The sequence below is a fragment of the Panthera pardus genome, unplaced genomic scaffold (assembly GCF_024362965.1).
Source record: "Panthera pardus isolate Hobbes unplaced genomic scaffold, ASM2436296v1 HiC_scaffold_15, whole genome shotgun sequence".
In the NCBI taxonomy this organism is placed as follows: Eukaryota; Metazoa; Chordata; class Mammalia; order Carnivora; family Felidae; genus Panthera; species Panthera pardus.
The window spans coordinates 13,759,633-13,782,299 of NW_026526710.1; the positions used below are offsets into that span (position 1 = coordinate 13,759,633).

The window sequence follows — 22,667 nt, forward strand, 5'->3', positions numbered from 1 at the left end:
ACGTGGGGCTCAAACTTACAACCCTGAGATCAAGTATCGCATGCTCTACCCACTGAGCCAGCCATGCGCCATTCTTGCCCTCCATTCTTGCGCCATTCCTACGTGGAATGGTTTGTGGCTTCTTTATCTTTATTTTGATTGTAGGTTTCCATGTCTGCTTCTTCAAATGGTCAGGCAAGAACAACGTGACAGTTTGCCTGCAGTAGCCACTATGGGGGTGTGTGTGCAATGAATGAACGAAGTGATTGAAGACTGCCCTATTTTATGTGTTTATGCTTCAGGGTTGTTTGGTTGAGGGGAAGCTACAAGGAAGGCCAAAACATGGTCGTTGGGAGGTGCTGAAAGAATGGTCCTCCCCAGGCCCACGGCTTTGTGAGGAGCCATCGAGGGACCAAGCTCAGAAGGGTCTTCTGTGCCCTCATACACCACTCACCCACTTTATCCTTGCTAGCCGGGCTCCCCTCAGGTCTTAGAATGTACACCTGGTGTACATTCTGGCCTGTGCCTCTGTATCTGTCCTGCTGCTTTGCACAGCCAGTCCCTTCTCTTCCATTGTCCACATAGACATTACCCCCTCCGAGAGATCATCCTGACTCAGCTCTCTAAAGGAGGTCCCCTGTGACTCTGTCTTAAGCACTCTCTGGTGGTTGGTCCTCAGGTGGGCTCTTTGTCTTTGTGTTTCTGTATATTGTCTGTCTCTCCCATCAGAAGGCAAGTTTACTGTGGGCAGAGTTTGCCACACTAACAGCTGAATTTCAGTGTCTGGCACGTGCCTGGTCACCAGTTGATCAGGAATCAATAAATCCTATTGGTGGGATGAATGAATGAGTGAGGGTATAGACTAGATACCAGCTCACAAAGGCCTAGAAAGAGGCAAAGCGTCCCGGAGGCCTGGATTTTGGATCCCGCAACTCGCTCATTAGCATCTTCCCTCTTGCTCAGTTTTAGTTTCTCTCTTTGGAAGAATTCGCGTGCTTGTTTCAGAATGTGTGGTATGGTATCACTTTTGTGATTTTGGTGTGTTCCATGCAGGCTAAGAAAGCTGGACCCGGAGGAAGAAGATGATCCCTTTAATACCTATGAAGTCCAGTCAGAAGCCAAACTGCAAAGCTTCCCGAACATTGGACCTCATAGACTGTCGTTCGACTCAGCTACGTTCATGGAGTCTGGTAAGAATTGAGTAACTTGTGGGAATTCTTCCTCCCATTATTCTGTATAGCCTGCTTAGGTTTTGTACTGGGAAAATGGTTCTGGGATAAAGTATGGTCAAGGGTTTGCCTGGATTTGTCTTGCGCCTGAGCTCCGTGGTCAGCTGGGAGGTCTGCTGAAATGTCTGGGCTCATACTTGACTGTGTTCCCTGAAGGACACGTGCTTCAGGCTGAAGCCAGGGGTATGGCTTTGCAAGTCAAATGCCCATGACACAACTGTTGAGTGCATGTTGTAAGGTAGTGCATGGAGGTTGGCCCTTCAATACCTACCTGAGGCCTGGAGGTTCAGAGAAGCTTGCTCATACCTGGTGAGGGCCGGAGCCAGGATTGGGGCCCAGCAGCCTGGCCTCAGCACCACTGTGTAGGAGGACATAGGTGCTCTCCTGCCTCTGCCCCTACCCTGCCCCGCCCCTGCCTGTCAGCTCCCAAAGAAAATGGGAGACCCTGGCATAGAAGGTCCTTCATTCAAGTCAGTTGTTTCTCCCTCCCTGGGCAGAGAAGCAGGATGTGCATGCATTCCTACTGGAAAACCTGACCAATGGGGGCATTCTGGAGCTGATGATGCGCTACCTGAAGGGCATGGGCCATAAGTTCCTGCTTAGGTGGCCGCCGGGCCTGGCGGAGGTTGTGCTCAGCATCTATCACAGCTGGAGGAGGCACAGCACCAGCCTGCCCAACCCGCTGCTGAGGGACTGCAGCAACAAGCACATCAAGGTCAGGTGGGCCGGGGGCCTCTTGAGGGCTATTGTCAGACTGGGACCAGGGGATGGGCACAGGGACCTTCCGTGGGTATGGAGTTACTGTCATGTTGAGCTACCTCCATTTGTGGGCCTGGGACTGGGACCTGGGCCCCTGGAGAGTCATGGGACCTGGTTTATGTCTAGAGAGATCCCTGGAGGCTGAGTGGAGGCTGTACTTGGGGCTGAGAGTGGGCACAGGGCCATTAGAAGGCTGTTGCCAGGTGAGTGACTGTGGTGGCACTGGGGTGGAGGGTTCTGTAGGTAGAGCTGACGGGATGAGCTGCAGGTGGAGGTGAGGGAATGAGATGGTCAGGGAGAGGATGCTTCTAGGTCTGGCTCAGGTACCAGGTGGAATGGTGGAGATGGAGGGGAGCCAGTGGAGAGAGTGGGCAGAAGTGGAACGTTTGGCTGTGTTCCAGGTGCCAGGGACTATTAGCGTTTTGTTTAGCAGGTGAGAAAATAGAAATGCAGAGGCTAAATAGGTTGCTTAGGGAAGTGGTGGGGGCCACTGGTGGTAGGGGGCTAACCTGTGCCCAGCCTACCAGCTGACTGCACTCTGCAGTCCAGGCTCCTCCACTCGGTGCTTCCTGAGGCTCAAGGGAATACTGGATGCTCTGGTGCCCTTCTCCTGTTATAGGAGGAAGGCTGGGTGCCGGGAGGGGTGTACTGGCAGCTTTAGGGCCCATCTGGGTGGTCTTTCTGGCTGGGGGCACAGAAAGTGGAGGCGCTCAGGGTTGACAGGTCCTTAGGGCAGTGTGGAGGTACTGGGACAGCTCAGGGACTGTGTCCTGGCAGCTGCTGCTCATTAAGTCTGTCTCCCAGGGGCAGTTCGGAGTGGCTGGAGGAGGTGAGGCTTTGGTTTCCCGACAAACCAGGTTGATTATTTCTCTGCTGTGCCTGCTTGGCAGGTGCCTCCTTATCCCTGGACCTCAGCTTCCTTATGTACTCTGGCCTGACCCAGTCACTTTAAAAAAAAAATTTTTTTTAATATTTATTTTTTATTTTTGAGAGAGAAAGAGAGTACGACTAGGGGAGGGATCAGAGAGAGAGGGAGACACAAAATCTGAAGGAGGCTCCAGGCTCTGAGCTGTCAGCACAGAGCCCAACGTAGGGCTCAAACCCACGAACCACGAGGTCATGACCTGAGCCTAAGTCAGATGCTTAACTGACTGAGCCATCTACGTGCCCCTTGACCCAGCCACTTTTAAGGCTTAAGTGCTGTAGTATGGATGCAACATCTGGCCTGGTAGGTGCAGAGATACCTCTTCCATTGGGCAGTCCCTTAGGACTGAAGACAGGTCTCTAGCTCCTTCCAAGGAGGATCCATGTGCCTCTTTTTATGTCCTGGCAAGTAGCCACTGATTATAGAAGGAAAGTAGGTTTACTTTATCAATTTATCAAAGTAAATTTTAGTTTCATTTCATCCCATCCATCACTGTTTAATAACTCTGTAACTCCATTCCTGACCTTCCGGTACCTGTCCTGCAGGATATGATGCTGATGTCTCTGTCCTGCATGGAGCTCCAGCTGGACCAGTGGCTGCTGACCAAGGGCAGAAGCTCTGCAGGTAGGAGGCATTCTGTGTTCTGTGGTAGGAGTAATTTTCTGAACCTTCAGCAACCAGGAGGTAATGGGAGTGGGGAAGCTGAGTCATGGAATTCAGACTTAGTTTTCAGTGGGCACATTTCCTGGGTTGGCTTGTTGGGCAGGGAAAATCCAGAGTCCCAGAGAAACCCCTTGGACACTCAAGAAATAGTTAGCAGTAGCTGAGCTCCCAGAGGAAGCCACCTGCCTGCTTTTTTTCTATTCAGGATTAAAGAAAATAGGATCAGATTTCTCAGGTTATCACTTGATAATTTATGTGTCCCAATAATTTTCCTGGATGATGTGGGTCATTCTGACTTTTAAACCACTACCCAGTGAACAAAGTTCAGTATGTAAAATGAGGGCCCTTGGAGTCTCTGCATCTCTCTGATTCTCTGACTTCTCTGATCCTTGCCACTTGAGAGGCTGTAAGGCTCCAAGGGGCTCAGGGCACTCCAAGACACTAAAGCAAGTATGGCGAGAGCTGAGGGCAACCTCTAAGGAGGAGAAGGGTGTTTGGACCGTACACATGAAGCTGACTTGTTCTGGCCTGAATGGTTTTCAGTGTCTCCTCGGAGCTGCCCCGCTGGTGTGGTGAATGGCAGGTTTGGGCCTGATTTCCCAGGAACCCACTTCCTGGGTGACCTCCTGCAGCTATCATTTGCCTCATCCCAGCGGGACCTATTTGAGGATGGCTGGCTGGAGTTTGTGGTCCGCGTTTATTGGTTGAAGGCTCGGTTCCTGGCATTGCAGGTTGGTTCTGCAGTTGGCATTCCCTGGCACCCAACAGGGAGGGAGGAGAGCTAGACATGGTGTTGAGGATTCGTGTGTATGTGCACATGCGGCACCTGCCTGACACTGGGCTCAGAGTGAGGAAGTGGGATGTGGGGAATTTTCAGATCGCAGATACCCCAGCATGGCCCCCAGTCTGTACAGCATATGAGCACAACCACAGAGCTCTGGAAGGAATCTCCTGTGCCCCCTGTAGACCCCCCTCACTCAGGATTGCCTTGCGGTCTTGAACCCTTTGCCTGTGTTTTTCTGGGAGAGGCTGAATGAATGCACAAATGGATGCAGAGCTTTCTAGAAGGGGAAACCACCTGTCTTGTGTGAATTCTCGGAAGGCTTCTCCTCAGAGCCTGGTCTGGATGGCCAGGATATACCTGGTGGTACCCAGTACACTGTGGTAGAATGAATAAGATTGTCATAGTTGGTTCTGGAATTAGATAAGCTTAGGTTCTAATCCTGGCTCTGCCATTTATCCGTTCATGATCTTGAACAAGACACTCAGCCTTCTTCAAGTGTCCTCAGTGTTCTCATCTGCACCATGGGAGTTAATGATACCTTTCCTTAGAATTGTGGTATGAATTAATTATTCAGTCATTTGGTCATTCATCCAACAAATATTTGTTGAGCCCCGGCTGTGTGCCAGGCCCCTTTTAAGACGGTATAGCAGTAATTGGACAAAGCTGCCCTCGTGGTGCCTACAGTCTAGTGGGATCAGGAAGGTAAGGTACCTGGCATGGCACAGTGAGTTTCCCTCTTTCTGCCCCTGTCCCTTGACTGCATTTCCTTTGACCAGGGAGACATGGAGCAGGCCCTGGAGAACTATGACATCTGCACAGAAATGCTCCAGAGCTCCACTGCCATCCAGGCTGAGGCAGGGGCTGAGCAAAGAGACCTCGTCATCCGCCTGCCCAACCTCTACAATGACTCTGTCGTTTCCCTGGAGGAGGTGAGTGGGAGTTACTTAATGGTGTTTTCTTGGCCAAAGATTTATTCTTGTCGGTGATTTATTTATTCCATGTCCCTGTGGAGCAGGAGAGCAGCCCATGTGCTGAACAGGGCTCCTTCCTCCCAGGAGAGGGTGAAGGGGCCTGGGAGAGGCACTCTAGTGCACTGGGAAAGGGAGAGAAAGGTTTTACAGGTGGCAAGGGGCAAGGAGGCATTCACCGGCAAGACCTGGAGTGATCATTGCTCAGCTCCCTGGGCCGTGTGTTGCAGCAACCCCAGAGGAATTAGAGGGAAACTGCAGACCGGTGCTGGTCTGGCTGTGGGGCTGGGTCAGCAGAGCCATGTATGCTAGGCTGTGCTGGGTTCTGATCCTGTTATCACTGTGCCGCCTCAATCCTCAGCACAGTTCCATGGCTGTGACATGTCCACATCAGCTCAAAGTGGCCTTCAGAGTCTTGCAGAGTTTTTTTTAAGTGTATTTATTTGAGTAATCTCTATACCCAACATGGGGCTTGAACTCATGACCCTGAGATCAAGAGTCACATGCTCCTCTGACTGCACCAGCCAGGCACCCCATGTTTTGCAATTTTTTTTAAGTTTACTTATTTATTTTTGAGAGAGAGAGAGCAAGCAAGGGAGGAGCAGAGAGAGAGGGAGAGAGAGAATCTGAAGCAGGGTCCACACTGTCAGTGCAAAGCTTGACGCGGGGCTTGTACTCATGAACTGTGAAATCATGACCTGATTGAGCCCAAACCAAGAGTCAGATGCTTAACCAACTGAGCCACCCAGGTGCCTCTGCTATGTTTCTTTTTTATTTATTTATTTTTCTTTAAAAAAATTTTTTTAATGTTTATTTTTTGAGAGAGAGAGACAGAGTGTGAGTGGGGAAGGGGGAGAGAGAGAGAGAGACAGACAGACAGACAGACAGAATCCAAAGCAGGCTCCAGGCTCCGAGCTGTCAGCACAGAGCCCAATGCGAGGCTTGAACTCACAAGCTGTGAGATCATGACCTGAGCCGAAGTCAGACGCTCAACTGACTGAGCCACCCAGGCGCCCCCCTAGGTTTCTTTTTTAAAGAATTGAATGCTTTGACCTTAACAGAAGTACTTTAAAAAATTTTTTTTGTTTTAATGTTTATTTTTGAGAGCAACAGAGAGACAGAGCGCGAGTAGGGGAGGATCAGAGAGAGAGGGAGACACAGAATCCAAAGCAGGCTCTAGGTGCCAAGCTGTCAGCACAGCGTGTGACGCGGGGCTTGAACTCACGAACCGTGAGATCATGACCCAAGCTGAAGTCGGACACTTAACCGACTGAGCCACCCAGGCGCCCCTGTAGAAGTACTTTTTGTAAAGCATTTGTTTTATATAAATGCTGATGTATTGACGGGAAGTCTACTTTTGTACTCATCTGGGTCTGGTAAATGCAGACACTGGCCAGATTCAGAGAGTGTGAGAGGTTTGTCATCGGGCAGCATTCTGGGCCTTTTCCAGATTGATAAGAACCTGAAGTCGCTGGAGCGGTGCCAGTCCCTGGAGGAGATTCAGCGGCTGTACGAGGCTGGTGACTACAAAGCCGTTGTGCATCTGCTCCGCCCAACCTTGTGTACCAGTGGATTTGACCGAGCCAAACACCTGGAGTTTATGACTTCCATTCCAGAGAGACCAGCCCAGCTGCTGCTGCTGCAGGTGTGTGTGGCCACAGTTCCCCTCACTCTGACCTCATACCTTCTTTGCTTGGTTATGAGTTTATTCTCTGAAGGCTTTGAGGTGGCTTTCAAGAACACGAATCTAGAAGAAAATAGTAGGAGTAAAAACTGCTAACTGGCATCCAGGAAGATGCTAGTTGGAAGATACGGTCAAGACTGGCGGAAAGCTGGAACCTAGGAGTGCAGGTTCCAGGGTTCTGTGTGGCTCAAAATGAGCCCACACTTGAATCAGAACGTCTGCCTGGCAGAGGAGGAAGGCAGAAAAGTCAGGATGTCACCCATCCATTCACCCATTTGTTCATCTGCCTGTCTTTCTATATTACCTTTGAAATTGAGCTTTGAGTAGTTGTTAAAATGGACGAACCCTACGATGTAATCAAGATCAAATAAATACCCATGTACGATCGTGTGCTTGAGGAAAAAGAACACCACAGTGGTGTTTTGAAGCCATGCACCCTCTCGGCTCCCTCCATGCCTCCCTTCTTTAGGAGGTAAACTCTTACTGAGAGCTCGCTGGGCATCAGGATCTGCTGGGCACCAGGCAGTTTCTCAGTCTCTCTGTGCCTTGGTTCTTCATCTCTAGAATGGAGATGATCATCGTTCATCCCTCAGAGACCTGCTGTAGGGTTTATACAAGTTAGTGTGTGTTGGCACCATGCCTGGCATGTAGCAAGCACCGTACGGGTGCCGACTCTCATCAGTGCTGCCATCTTTGGGAAGCATGGGGTTGGATGATAAACATGGAAGGTGATAAACATGATGTGCTTAATGGTGTTGGGTGGCCTGGCATCCCATCTCTATGGGTCACACACTAATCATGTTATATTTATCATCTTATTGGGTCCTTCCGCTCCAATTTGGAAAGAGAGCCCAATCTTCTCCCAGGCTTTTTGTTCATATTGTTTGAGACATTTCAATTAACTTTCTTGAACTGGGAAATAGTTAAGAGCTATGACTATAGGAGCAAACGGAGGCATCTCCATCGTGGTGAAAGGAGAGGAAACAGTTGATTCTGAGAAGGAAAGAAGGAAGGGAGGGAGGAGGGAGAGAGGGAGGGACATTGGGAGGGAGGAAAGGGAGGTTCTAGCTCCTGGCAGAGTAGGCTCAGGCTGGTTCATGCTGAGATCAGGGAATGAGATTTGTCTGACTTCAGGTACCATGGCAGGCTTGGGGGGTGGAGTGGAGGAGTGTCCAGCATGACTGCATGTGGGAGGGATGTCTGGGTGTGCCAGGGATGCCATTAGGTGGGGAGAAAGAGGGGGGAGAGGCTAACCCTCGGTGTGCCTGATAAGAAGGCCCCAGTGATTCAGATGTCAGCTTGCTCCTGTCGTCCAGAACTCTTGGGTGTGGCAGGGTGCTCCATTGTTGGGTTGGATGGGCACTGAGCAGTACTGAGAGGGCTGTGGTAAGGCCTGGGCCAAGTGCTGTCGAAGTTCCTGGTTTTTGAGAATTAAGTGACTCTTGTTTTTTCCTCAATTTCTTACAGAGGGGGTGTGTTTTCTTATTGATTTGGAGTGCTTTTTATATTTTAAAGATACTAATCTTTTTTTCATCAAATGTTGGAAATATTTTTTTTCCCAGTCTCCTTTTATTTATTTATTATTTATTTTTTTATTTTAAAGTGAGAGAGTGAGCACAAGAGGGGAGAGGGGCAGAGCGGGGGTGGGGGGGGTGGGGGGGGCGGGGGAGAGAATCTTAAGCAGGCTCCATACTCAGCATGGAGTGCGATGTGGGTCTTGATCCCACAACCCTGGGATCATGACCTGAGCCGAAATCATGAGTTGGACGCTCAACCGAGCCACCCAGGCGCCCCATGCCAGATTGCTTTTATATTGTGGCCTTTTTAAAAGTTGTGAATTTTTTGTTGTCAAATCTTTTGATATTTGCAAACATTTATGATTTTGTTTATTATGCTTAGATAGCCTTTTCAAGACTGGAAGAATATTTATCCACTCATTCTACACACATGGATTGAGTTCCTACAGCATGTCTGGCACTGGACAGGGGAGAAGGCCCGCTTGACAGAACCTATATTTTAGAAGGGAGACAGACAAGAAGCATGTCAACAAATAGATTAAAAGTCTGTTTGCCTTTGTTTTCTTCTAGTGGTGTTAATGTTTCATGTTTATTGTGCTTCATCTAGCTTTCATACGGTGTATGTAGGGGAGGGAGGGCCTGAATCCTCCCCTCTAGCTGTATGATGGGTCTCCCTCCCTATTTGGGCAAGCTGCCTTTTATGGTCTTTGATATAATCATGTAGTTTCTTCAGGTTGAATTGATTCTAAGTTCTTGATATTTTTGGTTGTGATTTTGAGCAGGGTCTTTTTTTTGGTCATTATGTTTTCCAACTGTGCATTTCTGGTTTATAGGAACCCAACTGATTTTTTGCATGCTTATTTTAAATCTAGCCACTGTGCTTCATTCCCATTATTTCTGATAGTTTCTGTTTTTTTCGGGTAGATGATCATATTGCCCACAGTCAACGGTAATTTGGTCTCCTCACTTGTTGGCAGTTATTCTTGTGCTTTTTAGCTCTTTCTAAGTTTGAGCCCTGGGCATTATGTCACATTAGAGCACTGCTGACGGGTCCTTGTCTTGTCCCTGACTTTCATGGCAATGCTGGCTGCACTTTCAGGTCCACAGTCTTTATCCTGCTACAAAATAAGCCCCTGTCCCTCAGGTGTTTGGTGTTTGATCAGGAAGGGTCAGCCTTTGGGTTCCATGTCTGCACCCCATAGGCTCCTTCATACCTCTGGCCTCCTGCTAAAGAGTGCTGGCTTTCTCTAAAGAAACACAGGCCCCATTTTTCTGGCAATTAGGGCTTTTAAATTGGGGGTGGTTTTGATTTAGGTTCAGATACTGCAGCACATCCCAAAGGCGGTTTTGGGCATTTCTGCCCCACCCCTGTCTGCGTGACCTCAAAGAGCTGTGTCGCGTGGAGCTGTTGCCAGCCCTCAGCTGCAGCGAGGTCAGAGCCTGAGGGGGCACCGGTTGGCAGGTGCTTCCTGCTGGTCTAACAGGCCGCCTGCCAGATCTGCAAATTCACAGCCAGGCCGAGTTTCCTCACACAGCAGCATGATGATGGAAGTGGCTCAGACTGAGGTGCTTAAATGGGTTATGTTCTAGAGCAAAAGGAAAGGGAGCTTCACAAAAGATGATGGCTCCCAAAGAGGGGATTTTAAAATAGTGTGGTGTTCTGAGAGTTCCATGTGCCAGGACACGGTGCTGAGTGTGCTAGGTACAACAGCTCATTTCATGCTCCCACTCACCTTCTTCCATGAGGGTACCTGTTGGGGGGGGAGATGGGGACTCTTAGAATGATGACCTCAGTGCTGCCTGGCTAGTTGCCTCTGCTGTGACCTTGGCTCAGGTCCTCTTCCGCAGAGAGAGTCCCTCCCCGACAGTCTGCTGAGACCCCTCCCCTGCTGAGACCCCTGAGCGCCGTGGCACTGGATGAGCGCATGACTGGGTGGCCTGGGGCACAGTGGCTTAGGGTGAGAGCTGACAGAGGTGGTGGAGTCACTCAGTCTCACCTAGGCAGTTTGCCCACTCTGGCCTCCGTGTCCCAGCTTCATAAATGAGGCAACTGAGGTGCAGAGGTCAAGCACCTTTCTGAAAGCCCGCTGGCTGGCACACGCCATGCCGTGATTGCACGTAGATCGCCATGTGACCTCACAGATGCCTCAAGGCCCGTGGAAGGCCTCCGCTTCCCCTTTTTTTGTACTGCCCCTCAGTCCTGAGGACCAGGCGTGGAGAGCGCCATCACAGTCCTCTCACGGCACGCCCTCCTCCTCGCCCCTCCCTGTGCTCAGGACTCCTTGCTCCGGTTGAAGGACCACCGGCAGTGTTTTGAGTGCTCCGACGTGGCTCTGCACGAGGCCGTCCAGCAGATGGTGAATGCGAGTGAGTCCTCAGCCAAGGAGGAGTGGGTGGCCACGGTGACCCAGCTACTGCTGGGCATCGAGCAGGCACTCTCAGCTGACAGCAGTGGCAGCATCCTGAAGGAATCATCGTCCTCCACTGGCCTCACCCGGCTCACCAACAACCTCATCCAGGTAATCTCCCACTCCTTCGTGCGCTGCCCTGCACCAGCAGGTGTGGTTCTCGGAATTCCCCCTTCGTAGCTCACTGGCTTTCACTGCAAGCTAGGGACCCCAGAGGGGCGCCTTGGCTACTCTGGCTGCAGGAAGCGGGCACCTCAGGTAGTGGGTGGCTGTGCACTGGCCGCACACCTTCCTGGGACTGCTCGGGTCTGGGGGTTGCAGCTTGCTGAGCACTTGGCATCACAGGGTTCTTCCAGACCACCCATCCCTGAGTGACAGAAGCGGGCTCAGAGCAGGAGGCCCTGACCTGTGTGTGGTCAGCAGGAGGTAGAGCTGGGGCTGGAACCCAGGCCCTCTGTCTCCCTGCCGGGGCTCTCCACCACCCCACGTTGTCCTGGCTCTCCTAGCCAAGGGGTGGTCCCAGTACTCCGCATTGTCCAGGTGGGCTTCGTAGCAGGAAACTTTCCTGAAGCCACCCTTGGCTCTTTCCGGACAACAGCTCTTCAGGCCATCAGCACAGGTCTTGCCAAATCCATGTCCGTAACGTCCCCATCCTTTGTTTCTCCTCTGCATCTGTAGCGCTCTGCCTTAACCCAGGCAGAGTCTCTTATTTGAACTATGGGAGCGTGCTCCCCGCCCCTCTACACTCCTGGTGCAGCCACCACCCTGCCACAGAGGCACCTTTCTGACATGGAAATACCAGTGTGCTCCTCCCTCCCTCCAACCCTTCATGTTCCCCCTGGTTGCCCATCACCCAAGGTGTCTGAACCTGCCTGGCCTCCTCTCCACTCATCTACTTCCTTGTCTGTCTCTGGGCCTCTGCCTGCATGCCTGTCCTGTACCCCTAGTTCCTGCCCTCTTCAGTATTGGTTCCACCACAACCACTCACCTGGAAACATCAAGGTACTCCTCTGTCTGTCCCTACCCTTCCTCTGCGACCCCACTGTGGCCCTCATTTGCTTTAATTACAGCGACTATACTGATTCTTAACTCTTGAGTGGCTTGTCTGTGGTTCTCTTCCCCCCAGGCTGTCACCTCCCCCGTGCCCTGCTCACCTCTGTAACCCTCACATCTGGCATGGGTCCTGGCACACAATAGGTGCAGAGGGCCTCAGGAACTGCATGTGGCATAGGGAGGACTGCTGGAGCGGGCTCCTCTGATGCCTGGGCTTACCACTGTTGTTGGGCACCCTGGGACTCTGATGACTGGAGTGCTGGAGTGCTTTCTAGTCATGTCCCCGCCTCTGCCCTGAGGGGTCACCCCAGAGGGTTGGAGGGAGAGCTGGCCCTACTGTGACACCCCTGTTCTCCCTCTCCCAGGTCATTGACTGCAGCATGGCCGTCCAAGAGGAGCCCAAGGAGCCCCATGTCTCCTCAGTGCTGCCCTGGATCATCCTGCATCGAATCATCTGGCAGGAAGAGGACACCTTCCACTCCCTGTGTCACCAGCAACAGCTTCAGAACCCAACGGATGAAGGTGGTAGGAAATGGTTCTGGGTGGAGGTGGGCCCTGACAGTCCTATCCAGATGCTGTGAGTGGGCTTGGGGCTCAGTCAGTAGGATTTTGTGTGGGGCCTGGACAGAAGCAGAGGCTTCTTCGGGGAGCTCATTGCACAGTGGGGTCGAGAGGCAGTGGGTGTGTGGTATTTCATGTCTGGTGCAGGTGGTAATAGAGTGACAGCGTGGGGAGTGCTTACAAGGAGCACGGACACTGCTCCAGGCAGTCTCAAACTTGCTAATTCCTTTAATCCCCAAAATAGCCCTATGAGATGGGTAGCCATGCACTAGCCTTTGCACTTAACCACCACGCCCCCTGGCCCCTGCTGGCGTGAGCCAGTCAGGGCAGCAATGTGCACAGCTGGAGGGTAGTATGGAGTGAGCACAGGTCCAAATCCCAACTATCACATCTTGGCTGCGTGACCTTGGTCAAGTCATACAACCTCTCAGCCTCTATTCCCCACGTATATGCTGGGAATAATGGTACCTATCTCAGAGGGTTGTTCTGAGGACAAAATGAAATAATAAAGCTATCATTTGCCAAATCAGTGTCTGGCACATGAGGGTGACAAATGAGTAATTGTGAATGAGAAGCTGGAGAGAGAGCCCAGGACTCTTTATGGAGATGGCACTTGAGCCAGGTCAATGCAGTGGTAGGAAATGTGGTGAATCGAAGAAATAACCATAACAGCTAAATGACCTTTTAAACAAAGATACCCCATCATTCTTTAAAAAAAATTTTTTTTAATGTTTATTATTTATTTTTGAGAGAGAGACAGAGACAGAGACAGTGACAGTGCAAGCAGGGGCAGGGCAGAGAGAGAGGGAGACATAGAATCAGAATCCGAAGTAGGCTCCACGTTCTGAGCTGTCAGCACAGAGCCTGACACGGGGCTTGAACTCATGGACTGTGAGATCATGACCTGAGCTGAAGACGGACACTTAACCGACTGAGCCACCCGGGAGCCCTGTTCTCCCATTTTGCTCAATCACTGTACATGGACTCCTGCAGGAAGCCTGTGACCTTGGGTGGGGTGCATCTCTGCAGCTGTAGCAGACCCTGAAGGAGCTGGCGGTTGGGGGTTGTCTGCTGACTGCACTCCTCTTGCTGGGCAGCCAGGCGTACCTTAAAGGGGATCTCCGAGAGAGAACAAAGTCCAGGCTCTCTGGCAAGGATTGTGTGCAGCACTGGCCCTATGATCTCCCTTCTTCTGTCTCTGTAGACATAGGTTACGGACAAGTGAATTGAGAGCAACACCTGCTTTAAAATTATGGTTTTAAGGAAAGGGCAAATTGAGCTTATATTTGGGAGAGTGCCCCAGAAAATTCATTGGTGATATATTAGAGCTACTTATGTAGTGTGGAGGAAGTGCCCTAACCATGAGCAGGGTAGAAAGAAATGACATGGCCACTGTGCTGACATAGCGTAGCCTGTCCCCCACCCTGTGTGGGGGACAAAAAAAGAAACACACGAACTCAGTCAGGAAGAAAACTTACATTGAGGAACAAAGGCAGGGACCCTGTAACAATTTGCACAAGAAATAATTTATTAAAAAATCTGAGCTCATAAGCAGAATGAAACAAAAAGGAAAATTGCAAAACTAAGGGAAAACATTATAAACCAAGTCTCACTGTTACAACTAACAAACCAGACAGCAAGGAGCAGAATGAGCATGGCTAGAACGGAAACCAATGGATGCAGGTCAGAGCTAACAGCATTAACGAGAAGAGGATGGATATGGGAAACAGGTTGTCCAGTGTGAGGATAGGTAGTGCTCCTAAAGGAAAGACCCCAGCAGTGAAATAGGATAAGCGGTCAACCCACTGTCAAATATGGGAACATTTCTCTGTAAAAAAAAATTGAGCTTGCAGATTCATTGTTCAGCATGTACCATGAAAAATTGGTAACGCCACAAGATACATCCTACTTGAAGAATAAAGATTTTTTAGGGGTACTTAGGTGGCTCTGTCGGTTGAGTGTCCAACTCTTGATTTCTGCTGAGGTCATGATCCCAGGGTCATGGGATTGAGTCCCACACTGGGCTCCATGCTGGGCACGGAGCCTGCTTAAGATTCTCTTTCTCCCTCTGCTCCACCCCTGCTCCTGTGCAAGCACATGCTAGCTCACTTGCTCTTTCTCTCAAAAATAAATAAATAAATAAATATAAATAAATAAGTATTTTTTAGATTTCTAAATTGAAAAAATGATTTATCTTCACAGGTAAAACATGAGACTCATTTCAGATTTCTCCCTAGCTGCATTCAGAGCAGTTGAGGTGATGTCTAAAAGTCTACATGGTTGTCAAGGAACGATGGTACGATCTAGGACATCTAGCCAGGTTGTTTGTAATTAATAGTAGGAACAGACATTTATAAATCAGGATTCCAGCTCCTGTGGGTGCTTTTAAAGATGTCACTGGAGGATGAAGTCAGTAAACCAACATGAGTCAGAATGAAATTCGTCAGGAGTGGAAAAGCCACAGGCAAGGATTTGAGATGAGCACCAAATCCATTTAAACTTGGAATTGAGAGAAAGCAGTTATGCTAATTATGGTTGCAGAACAGAGTGTCAATGTTGCAAACCTGAAGTGCTACAAATAATATGCACAACAAAATTGGGAGATGAGGAGAAAGGAGGAAGTGTTACAAGGCTATCTCCCATCTTGTATAATAGAATCACTTGATGCTGTTGAAAATGGAAGCTAAAAGATCCATAAAAAATTAGCATAGTTTAGTTTCCTCATGATTTTCTGAGTTATGTTTTGTATTAAAAAATTTTTTTTTAAGTCTATTTATTTATTTTAAGAGAGAAAGAGAAAGTAGGGGAGGGGCAGAGAATGGGAGATAGAATCCCAAGCAGCCTCCGCATGGAGCCTGATATGGGACTTGAACTCACCAACCAGCATGAGATCATGACTTGAGCAGAAACCAAGAGGTGAATGTTTAACTGACTGAGCCACCCAGGCGCCTCTATTTTTAAAAATTATTTATTTATATATTTATTTTAAAGAGCACACAAGCTGGGGAGAGGAGCAGGGGGCAAAGGGGTGGTGCGGAGAGCAGGGTGGGGCAGGGTGGGGGAGAATATCTTAAGCAGGCTCCACGCTGAGCCTGACACAGGGCTCCATCTCATGACCATGGGATCATGACCCCAGCTGAAATCAAGAGTTGGACACTCAACTGACTGAGCCACTCAGGTGCCCCTTTTTATTTTTAAATCCATGCCTTTCATACCTTTTTGACAGGGACTGGCCAATAGTAAAAAGTATGACATAAATTTCATGAAAGAATTCTTATTCTACTGGGCGTGAGATGCACTGGTATTTTCTGTTTTGTGTTCTATCCTTAATCCTCTTTAAAAATGCTAGTTACAAGCCCACTAGTGGGTTATAGTCCAGAGTTTCAGAAGCACTGAAGGATCTTTAAGGAGCTAGTAATCATTCTAGTGGTGAACCTACACTTAACTGAAAGGTAGTCATTCTTTTTTGCATCTGTAATATTCCAAAAGACCTTAGAATAAGAATCTTGAAGTTAAGAAATGGTATATATAGTATGCGTTTCATTATTTTTATTTTTTTTAAATTTTTTTTACTGTTTACTTTTTATTTTTGAGACAGAGACAGAACATGAACAGGGAGGGGCAGAGAGAGAGAGGAGACACAGAATCTGAAACGGGCTCCAGGCTCTGAGCTGTCAGAACAGAGCCCGATGTAAGGCACGAACCCACGAACTGTGAGATCATGACCTGAGCCAAAGTTGGACGCTTAACCGACTGAGCCACCCAGGCGCCCCGGGTTTCATTATTAAAAGTTACTTCTCTCTCTCTTTCAAAATGTTTCCTATATGCCCAGAAAGCTGCTTCCAGGGATGTTCACTGAACATCAGCGTGTTTATTTGGAGGTGGATAAGGCATTCCTTATGTCTTCTTGTATGATTTGGATTTCTTTTTAAGTGTATTTATTTATTCTAAGAGAGAGAGTATGTGAACAGGTCAGGGGCAGAGAGAGAGAGGGAGATAGAGAATCCCAAGGTGGAGCCCCACACGAGGCTCTATCTCATGAACCGAGATCATGATCTCAGCTGAAGTCAAGAGTTGGATGCTTGACTGACTGAGCCACTCAGGTGCTCCTGAATTGATTTTTGAAAAGTATGTATTGCTTTTGTAAAGCCAATCAAGTCATTAACTTACTTAAGAGGACAAAAAGATAAAAAATGAAAGAAAGAAAAATCTGTGGCCACTTTGGTAAAGACAGAAAAGCCCACAAAGGAGAGACTGAGCTTTGCAAGTCCCACAAGTGTCCCCACGCTAATTCTGTCGGTCTGGTCTTTCCCTAGTGATGGCTGAGACGCCCATGCTCCCATCCTCCCTCATGCTGCTCAACACTGCCCACGAGTATTTGGGGAGAAGGTCCTGGTGCTGCAATTCCGATGGGGCTCTGCTGCGATTCTATGTAAGCGTTGCCCTCTTGGCCAGGGCTGGTGGGGCGGGAGGGATGGTTTGGTGTCCTGAGGCTTGCTTGGCCTCCCCCTGTACTGGGGCCCACTGCTCTTCTTTGATTCATATGTGACTACTCAGAGTTGCCAGAAAGTCTGAACTTGGTTCCCTTATGCACCTGAGGTTCACGGCTTCTGGACCTGGCCTTGACCTACAAGTGGATTTAGAACCACTAATCGTGACTGCATCTGTTTTGTGTGTGTCAGGCATAGGGCCAGGCCCTTCATAGTAATTTAGAGGCAATAACTGCATTCACCACCACCTTCCAATGAATCCTGTTTGCCCAGCACCACTCACGAAAGGTAGTAGTTGCTGAATCAATAGCTATTTAGTAAATAAGTATTTAGTGAGTACAGATAGCTGTCTCTTACTAGCAGCTGTGATTGACTGGGCTTACTGGGGATAAGCAGCATGATTCCTGTCCCCAAACCTCACTGCTGAGTGTGAGGCCAAGCAGCGCAGACAGGTTACAGAGCATGAGAGGGGCACCTAACCCAGCCTGCAGTGTCTGTTTAAAAAAAAATTTTTTTCTTTAGTGTCTTTATTTTTGAGAGAGAGAGAGCACAAGCTGGGGAGGGGCAGAGAGAGAGAGTGAGGCACGGAATCTGAAGCAGGCTCCAGGCTCTGAGCTGTCAGTGCAGAGTCCGACACGAGGCTCTAACTCACGAACCGCGAGATCATGACCTGAGCCGAAGTCGGACGCTTAACCAACTGAGTCAGCCAGGCTCCCAGCAGTGTCTATTAATAAATGTTTTAGTGGAACATAGCCACAACCATTCATTTACATGTTAACTATGGCTGCTTTGGCAATACAGGGGCAGGGATGAGGAGCTCTGATAGAGTCCGTGTGGTATGTGAAACCTAAAATATTTACTACATAGCCCTTCAGGAGAAGGTTTGCTGACCTCTGCCGTATACCTTTTCAGTGAGCATATCCTCTCTACAAGTGCAGCTCCTGCCTCCCCAGTCCTGGTGTTCCTCCTCTGTCCTGTGCTTTCCCCATGGCTCATACCATCTTCTAGCATGCCATATAATTTATTTATCTGTTATGTTTATTGTGCGTCTCTTCTCCATTAAAATGTAACTTCCCTGAAGGTAGGGATTTTTGTTACTTTTGTTCACTGCTGGATCCCAGTACCTTAGGACACAGCATATGTAGCCCATAGTAGGTGTTTAATAAGTAATGGATTGAATGAATGAACGAGACTGAGAATACGTATAGAGCTAATGTGTGTGTAGGGCTTGACAGTTTGCAGACCACTTGTGCTGAGGAGGTGGAGACTTGGCAGGAGCCCCAGCTGTAGATGCCTGAGTGTCTGCTCTACCCTGTGAGTTCTGAGGGCCTCCCGGGTGCTCACCCTGGTCAGCGCCACGCTTCAGGACCATTTTTGGAAGAATTGTGCCAAGCTTAGACTGTATTGCTGCTCAGGAATTGGCAACTTCCTTTTTCTGCCTTCCCTCTCCCAATGAGAGAGTGTGGGGTCACTGTTCTACTTCCACAGGGTCACCTCTACAAAGCAGTTTCCCTTACGCTGCTTGGGGGAGAGTCAAGAATGAGTCAGCCCCTTTGCAAGCTGGTACCCGGCAGAAGTGGTGCTGAGGTGCCTCCTGGGTAGGCAGCAGGGGCGATGATGGGATGACCATACTCTGGGTTTTCCTTAGTCTACATCTTTTTTGGCAGAGTATGAATTCTAGCTGCCAGGATCTGCTAAGTGAATCTGAGGGAGTGGACGTGATAGGAGTACCGCCATGTTTCATTTCATAGCTCCTGATTTTCCTACCCGAGGCCTAGCCTTTACTTTCTTCCAGCTCCTGCAGCAACTTCACTTTTGTGGACTCGGCCTCTGCTTATTGAGTGCTCTCTCTCTCTGCTCAGGTCCTGACCACCTCATGCCCTCTGTTTGTCATACTCTGCCCCGGGGTCTACATGTCTGGCTTGCCCTTTCCTTCCTGCCATGTTGGTCTCAGCTCAGAGGACACCTTCTAAAAGAAGTCTTCCCTGGTCCTGCCACTCTGTTCTCATGACTGCTGAGCAGCCCTGCTATTTGTTTCTGTGTCACGTGCCTCTCTGCTAGCTGGTGTGTTCCTGAGATCAGAGACCTTTTTAGTCTTGCTGCCTGAAGCATCTCTAGGGCCCTGAGCAGTGGCTGACATAGATTACTGTCCAGTTGATGTTTCTTGAATAAATAAATGAACAAACATAAAGTTATTCATTCATTGATCTACAAATGGTTGCTGAGCATTCACCATTCTGGGTGCTGTGGCGGTTACGAAGGTGAATACTTTATTGCTGGCTCTTCCCATTGCCCCAGGTTAGTGGTCTTCAGATAAAGGATTGTGTCTTGGGAGTGCTTTGTGACTGACATGGGGAGATATTTTGTGTGGATTTTTTCTTCTTGGATAGAGTGGAAGTATTCTCTGAGGGAGAAATCCTCTTGGATCTCATCTTTTCTTGAGTTAGTATTTCTTTTCATATGTTATATTCAGGTTGCTGAATTCTTAACCATTCATCCACACTCAACTCAAATGGCCCCTTTTCTATAGAGCCTTTACTAACTTCCAGACTGTCCCTGTTACACTGTGTCCTGGTACTACCACCCAGATTGTGTACACATTAACCATCTGCTGTATTTGCTTCAATCCTGTCTTCTAATAGAAATAAAAAGTTACAGGAAGGATAGTATACTCTTCCTTACCGTCCTTCCCTCACCCCCATAAACCATAAAGGAAAGGACTAATAAATCTGACATTAAAATTTTAAAATTCTGTAAAACAAACACTATACACAAAGTTCCACATAAAATAGCATAGTGATAGAACTACACACACACACACAGACACACACGTGCGTGTGAAACTGGTGAAACATACATATCAGACAAAAGACTGAAATTCAGGGTATTTAAAAAACTCCACGAATCCATAGAAAAAGAAAAAAGTCCAAGAGAAAAATGAGGAAATTATATGAACAGATCACTAGAGAGGAAACCTTAAAGGCTAGTAAACATGAAAAGACACTCAACCTCACTAACAACCATAAATTCTTTATTAAAAAGGAATTAAAAGCAATGGAATACCATTTTGTCCTTTCAGACAGTCATCAACATTTGTCTGTGGTACCTAGGGCTGATGGGGCTGTGTAGGAATTTCCATCCTGCCATCAGAAGTATAAAATTAGTGGGGCGCTTGGGTCGTTCAGTTGGTTCAGTGTCAGACTTCGGCTCAGGTCATGGTCTTGCAGTTTATGAGTTCGGGCCCAGCATCAGGCTCTGTGCTGACGTCTCAGAGCCTGGAGCCTGCTTCAGATTCTGTGTCTCCCTCTCTCTCTGCCCCTCTCCTGCTCACACTTTGTCTCTCTCTGTCAAAAAAATAAACATAAAAAAAAATTTTTTTTTAAGTATAGAATTAATTAGTTCAACTATTTTGGCAAACAATTTGAAAATACAGTTTTTAAAGTTGCAAATGTGCAAACCCTGTGACCTGGTAATTCCTTTTATAGGAATCCACACTAAAGAAAAAGAAACTTTCACATGCATATAAAGAATAGCATGTTGGTGGATGTTAACCATAATGCTGTTTATAACACATATACAAAAAAGGATAAACACCCTTAATGCTATCATTAGAAAAGGTAAAAAAAAAAAAATATGGTAACAAATATTTACGGACAAAGTGATGTAATGTCTAAGATTTGTTTCCAAATGATGTGGGGTGGGTTGGGGACAGTTGGGTGAGGGACTGGCTGTGCACAGACTTAATAATCAGTGCTTATTAGTAATCAGTGCTTAGTAATCAGACTTATTAATCAGTGCTCCATATGTGGGCTCACTATACTATCATTTCTAGTTTAATATATGTTTGGAATTTTCCATACTAAAAAGTTTGAAATTTTGATATCCCCGTATGATAAGATTCATTTCAGTTCACTGAGCTATATTCACATTGATACAAATAAGTCCGGTCCATTCATTCATTTTAATTAGTTTAACTGCTTAGAGCAGTGCAAATGAATGAACCAGATTTATTTGTATCAATGTGAATATAGCTCAGTGAAATGAATAAGAGCAACGTGCAAAGGGTTATGTATTAGATGATATTTTATATGTAAAGTTTAAAAACCCATGCAACTATATAGTGTATAGCACAATATAAAAATACGGAAATAAACATACATACATCTGTATCATTTCTTTGGATTTACTTTGTGCTTTTTCTCACTTATTGCGGTGAAAGCTTATTTCAGTGTTCACTCTTTTTTTTTTTCACATCTTGCTATCATTAAGGTATTAATGTTTCTAAATTAAGTGCAGAAGCATTGGGAAAAGCCATGGGGTTAACATCAGGTATAAGGTCATTCAGTGACATCTTCCTAGCATTAAGATGTGTTTACAAACTTACATATAAAAGCTTATGTGAAAAGACATTTGGTGAATTGTTTGAATGACCCGGTGTATAAAGTGCCCTTCAAGTAACTTCTTCCTTTTATATAAGATATAAGATATAAGTTTATGTGTGAAGCCTATGGGAAAAGCCATGTGCTTATCAACCTGAAACTACGCTGTGTTTAGATGGCCACTCAGTGGCAGTGTTCACTCTTTTTTGTACAAGTGCTGAAGGTTATAAGTTTTCCCCAAGTACATTTTTAGCTGCATGCCATATTTTGACCTGTGGTATTTGCTACCTTTATGTACTGATTTCTCATTTTACTGACTTATGTTCTGAGGATGTGGTGTGTATTATATTTTGTCTTTAGTATTTGTTGAGATGTGCTTTTTGTCTAGTTTTGGAAAACTCATGGATGCTTGAAAAGAATGTGTATCTGGTAACAGTTGGGCATAACAATAGCCATTGAATCTAATCTTCATAGATGCATCACTTGTTGACTGTGTTGTTTACATCCTCTGGAATCCTTATTGATGTTTTGTCTGAGAGAGACTCCCTCAGTCCTAATGGGATTTACCATTTGCATTATAACCACCTGTTTAATTTACTGCCCCTCCATCTGAGCTTCTTAAAAGCAGAGACTGTGTCACATCGTGCCTAACATAACGAGGTGCTTGGTAAATATTTGGGGAGCAAATGAATGGCCAAATAAGTGGGTAGAGAACTTACCAGAGGGCATATAATATCTCCTAGCAGCTGGTAGATACTGACTGGATGCGCTAGAAGGAAGGCAGTTTGGCAAGCACGCCCTTCTGGTCACTTGTCAGATCTGGGCCCAGAATGGCTCCTGTGGGGGTAACAGGCCCTTTTAGGAAACAGGCCCAAGAGACACGGCCTCCTCAGGTTAACAGACTTGATAGAATGGTGGTCTCCCTGGGGTCCCACTGTGCCAGGGAAGCTATGGGCCTTCTCCTCAGGCGTCTCTTCCTGCCTACCACAGGTACGCGTTCTCCAGAAGGAACTTGCTGCATCCACCTCTGAAGACACGCACCCCTACAAGGAGGAGCTGGAGACCGCCTTGGAACAGTGCTTCTACTGCCTGTACAGCTTCCCTAGCAAGAAGAGCAAGGCCAGGTACCTGGAGGAGCACTCAGCCCAGCAGGTGAGGGTGTCCCTGCCCCTGCCCAGGGGAGTGGGGCTCAGAGAAGCAGGGGCGTGAGCACTCCTGGAGGACATCAGACACATACCTCTTGTGGTTAGTTGCACCAGGAGAATGAG

At 47.8% G+C, this 22,667-nt stretch overlaps 1 protein-coding gene across 7 annotated transcripts in view; it reads left to right on the forward strand.

Moving 5' to 3' along the window:
- CABIN1 (calcineurin binding protein 1) overlaps positions 1 to 22,667 on the forward strand; it is a 152,391-nt gene that overhangs the window by 31,585 nt on the left and 98,139 nt on the right. For all 7 annotated transcript variants that reach the window (XM_019467117.2, XM_053902129.1, XM_053902127.1 and 4 more), the window contains 10 exons: positions 1,033 to 1,169; positions 1,706 to 1,923; positions 3,438 to 3,516; positions 4,099 to 4,286; positions 5,116 to 5,268; positions 6,758 to 6,952; positions 10,785 to 11,027; positions 12,335 to 12,491; positions 16,847 to 16,962; positions 22,390 to 22,551. In XM_019467117.2, the coding sequence (XP_019322662.2) occupies positions 1,033 to 1,169; positions 1,706 to 1,923; positions 3,438 to 3,516; positions 4,099 to 4,286; positions 5,116 to 5,268; positions 6,758 to 6,952; positions 10,785 to 11,027; positions 12,335 to 12,491; positions 16,847 to 16,962; positions 22,390 to 22,551 (1,648 nt within the window). The remainder of the gene's footprint in view (positions 1 to 1,032; positions 1,170 to 1,705; positions 1,924 to 3,437; positions 3,517 to 4,098; positions 4,287 to 5,115; positions 5,269 to 6,757; positions 6,953 to 10,784; positions 11,028 to 12,334; positions 12,492 to 16,846; positions 16,963 to 22,389; positions 22,552 to 22,667) is intronic.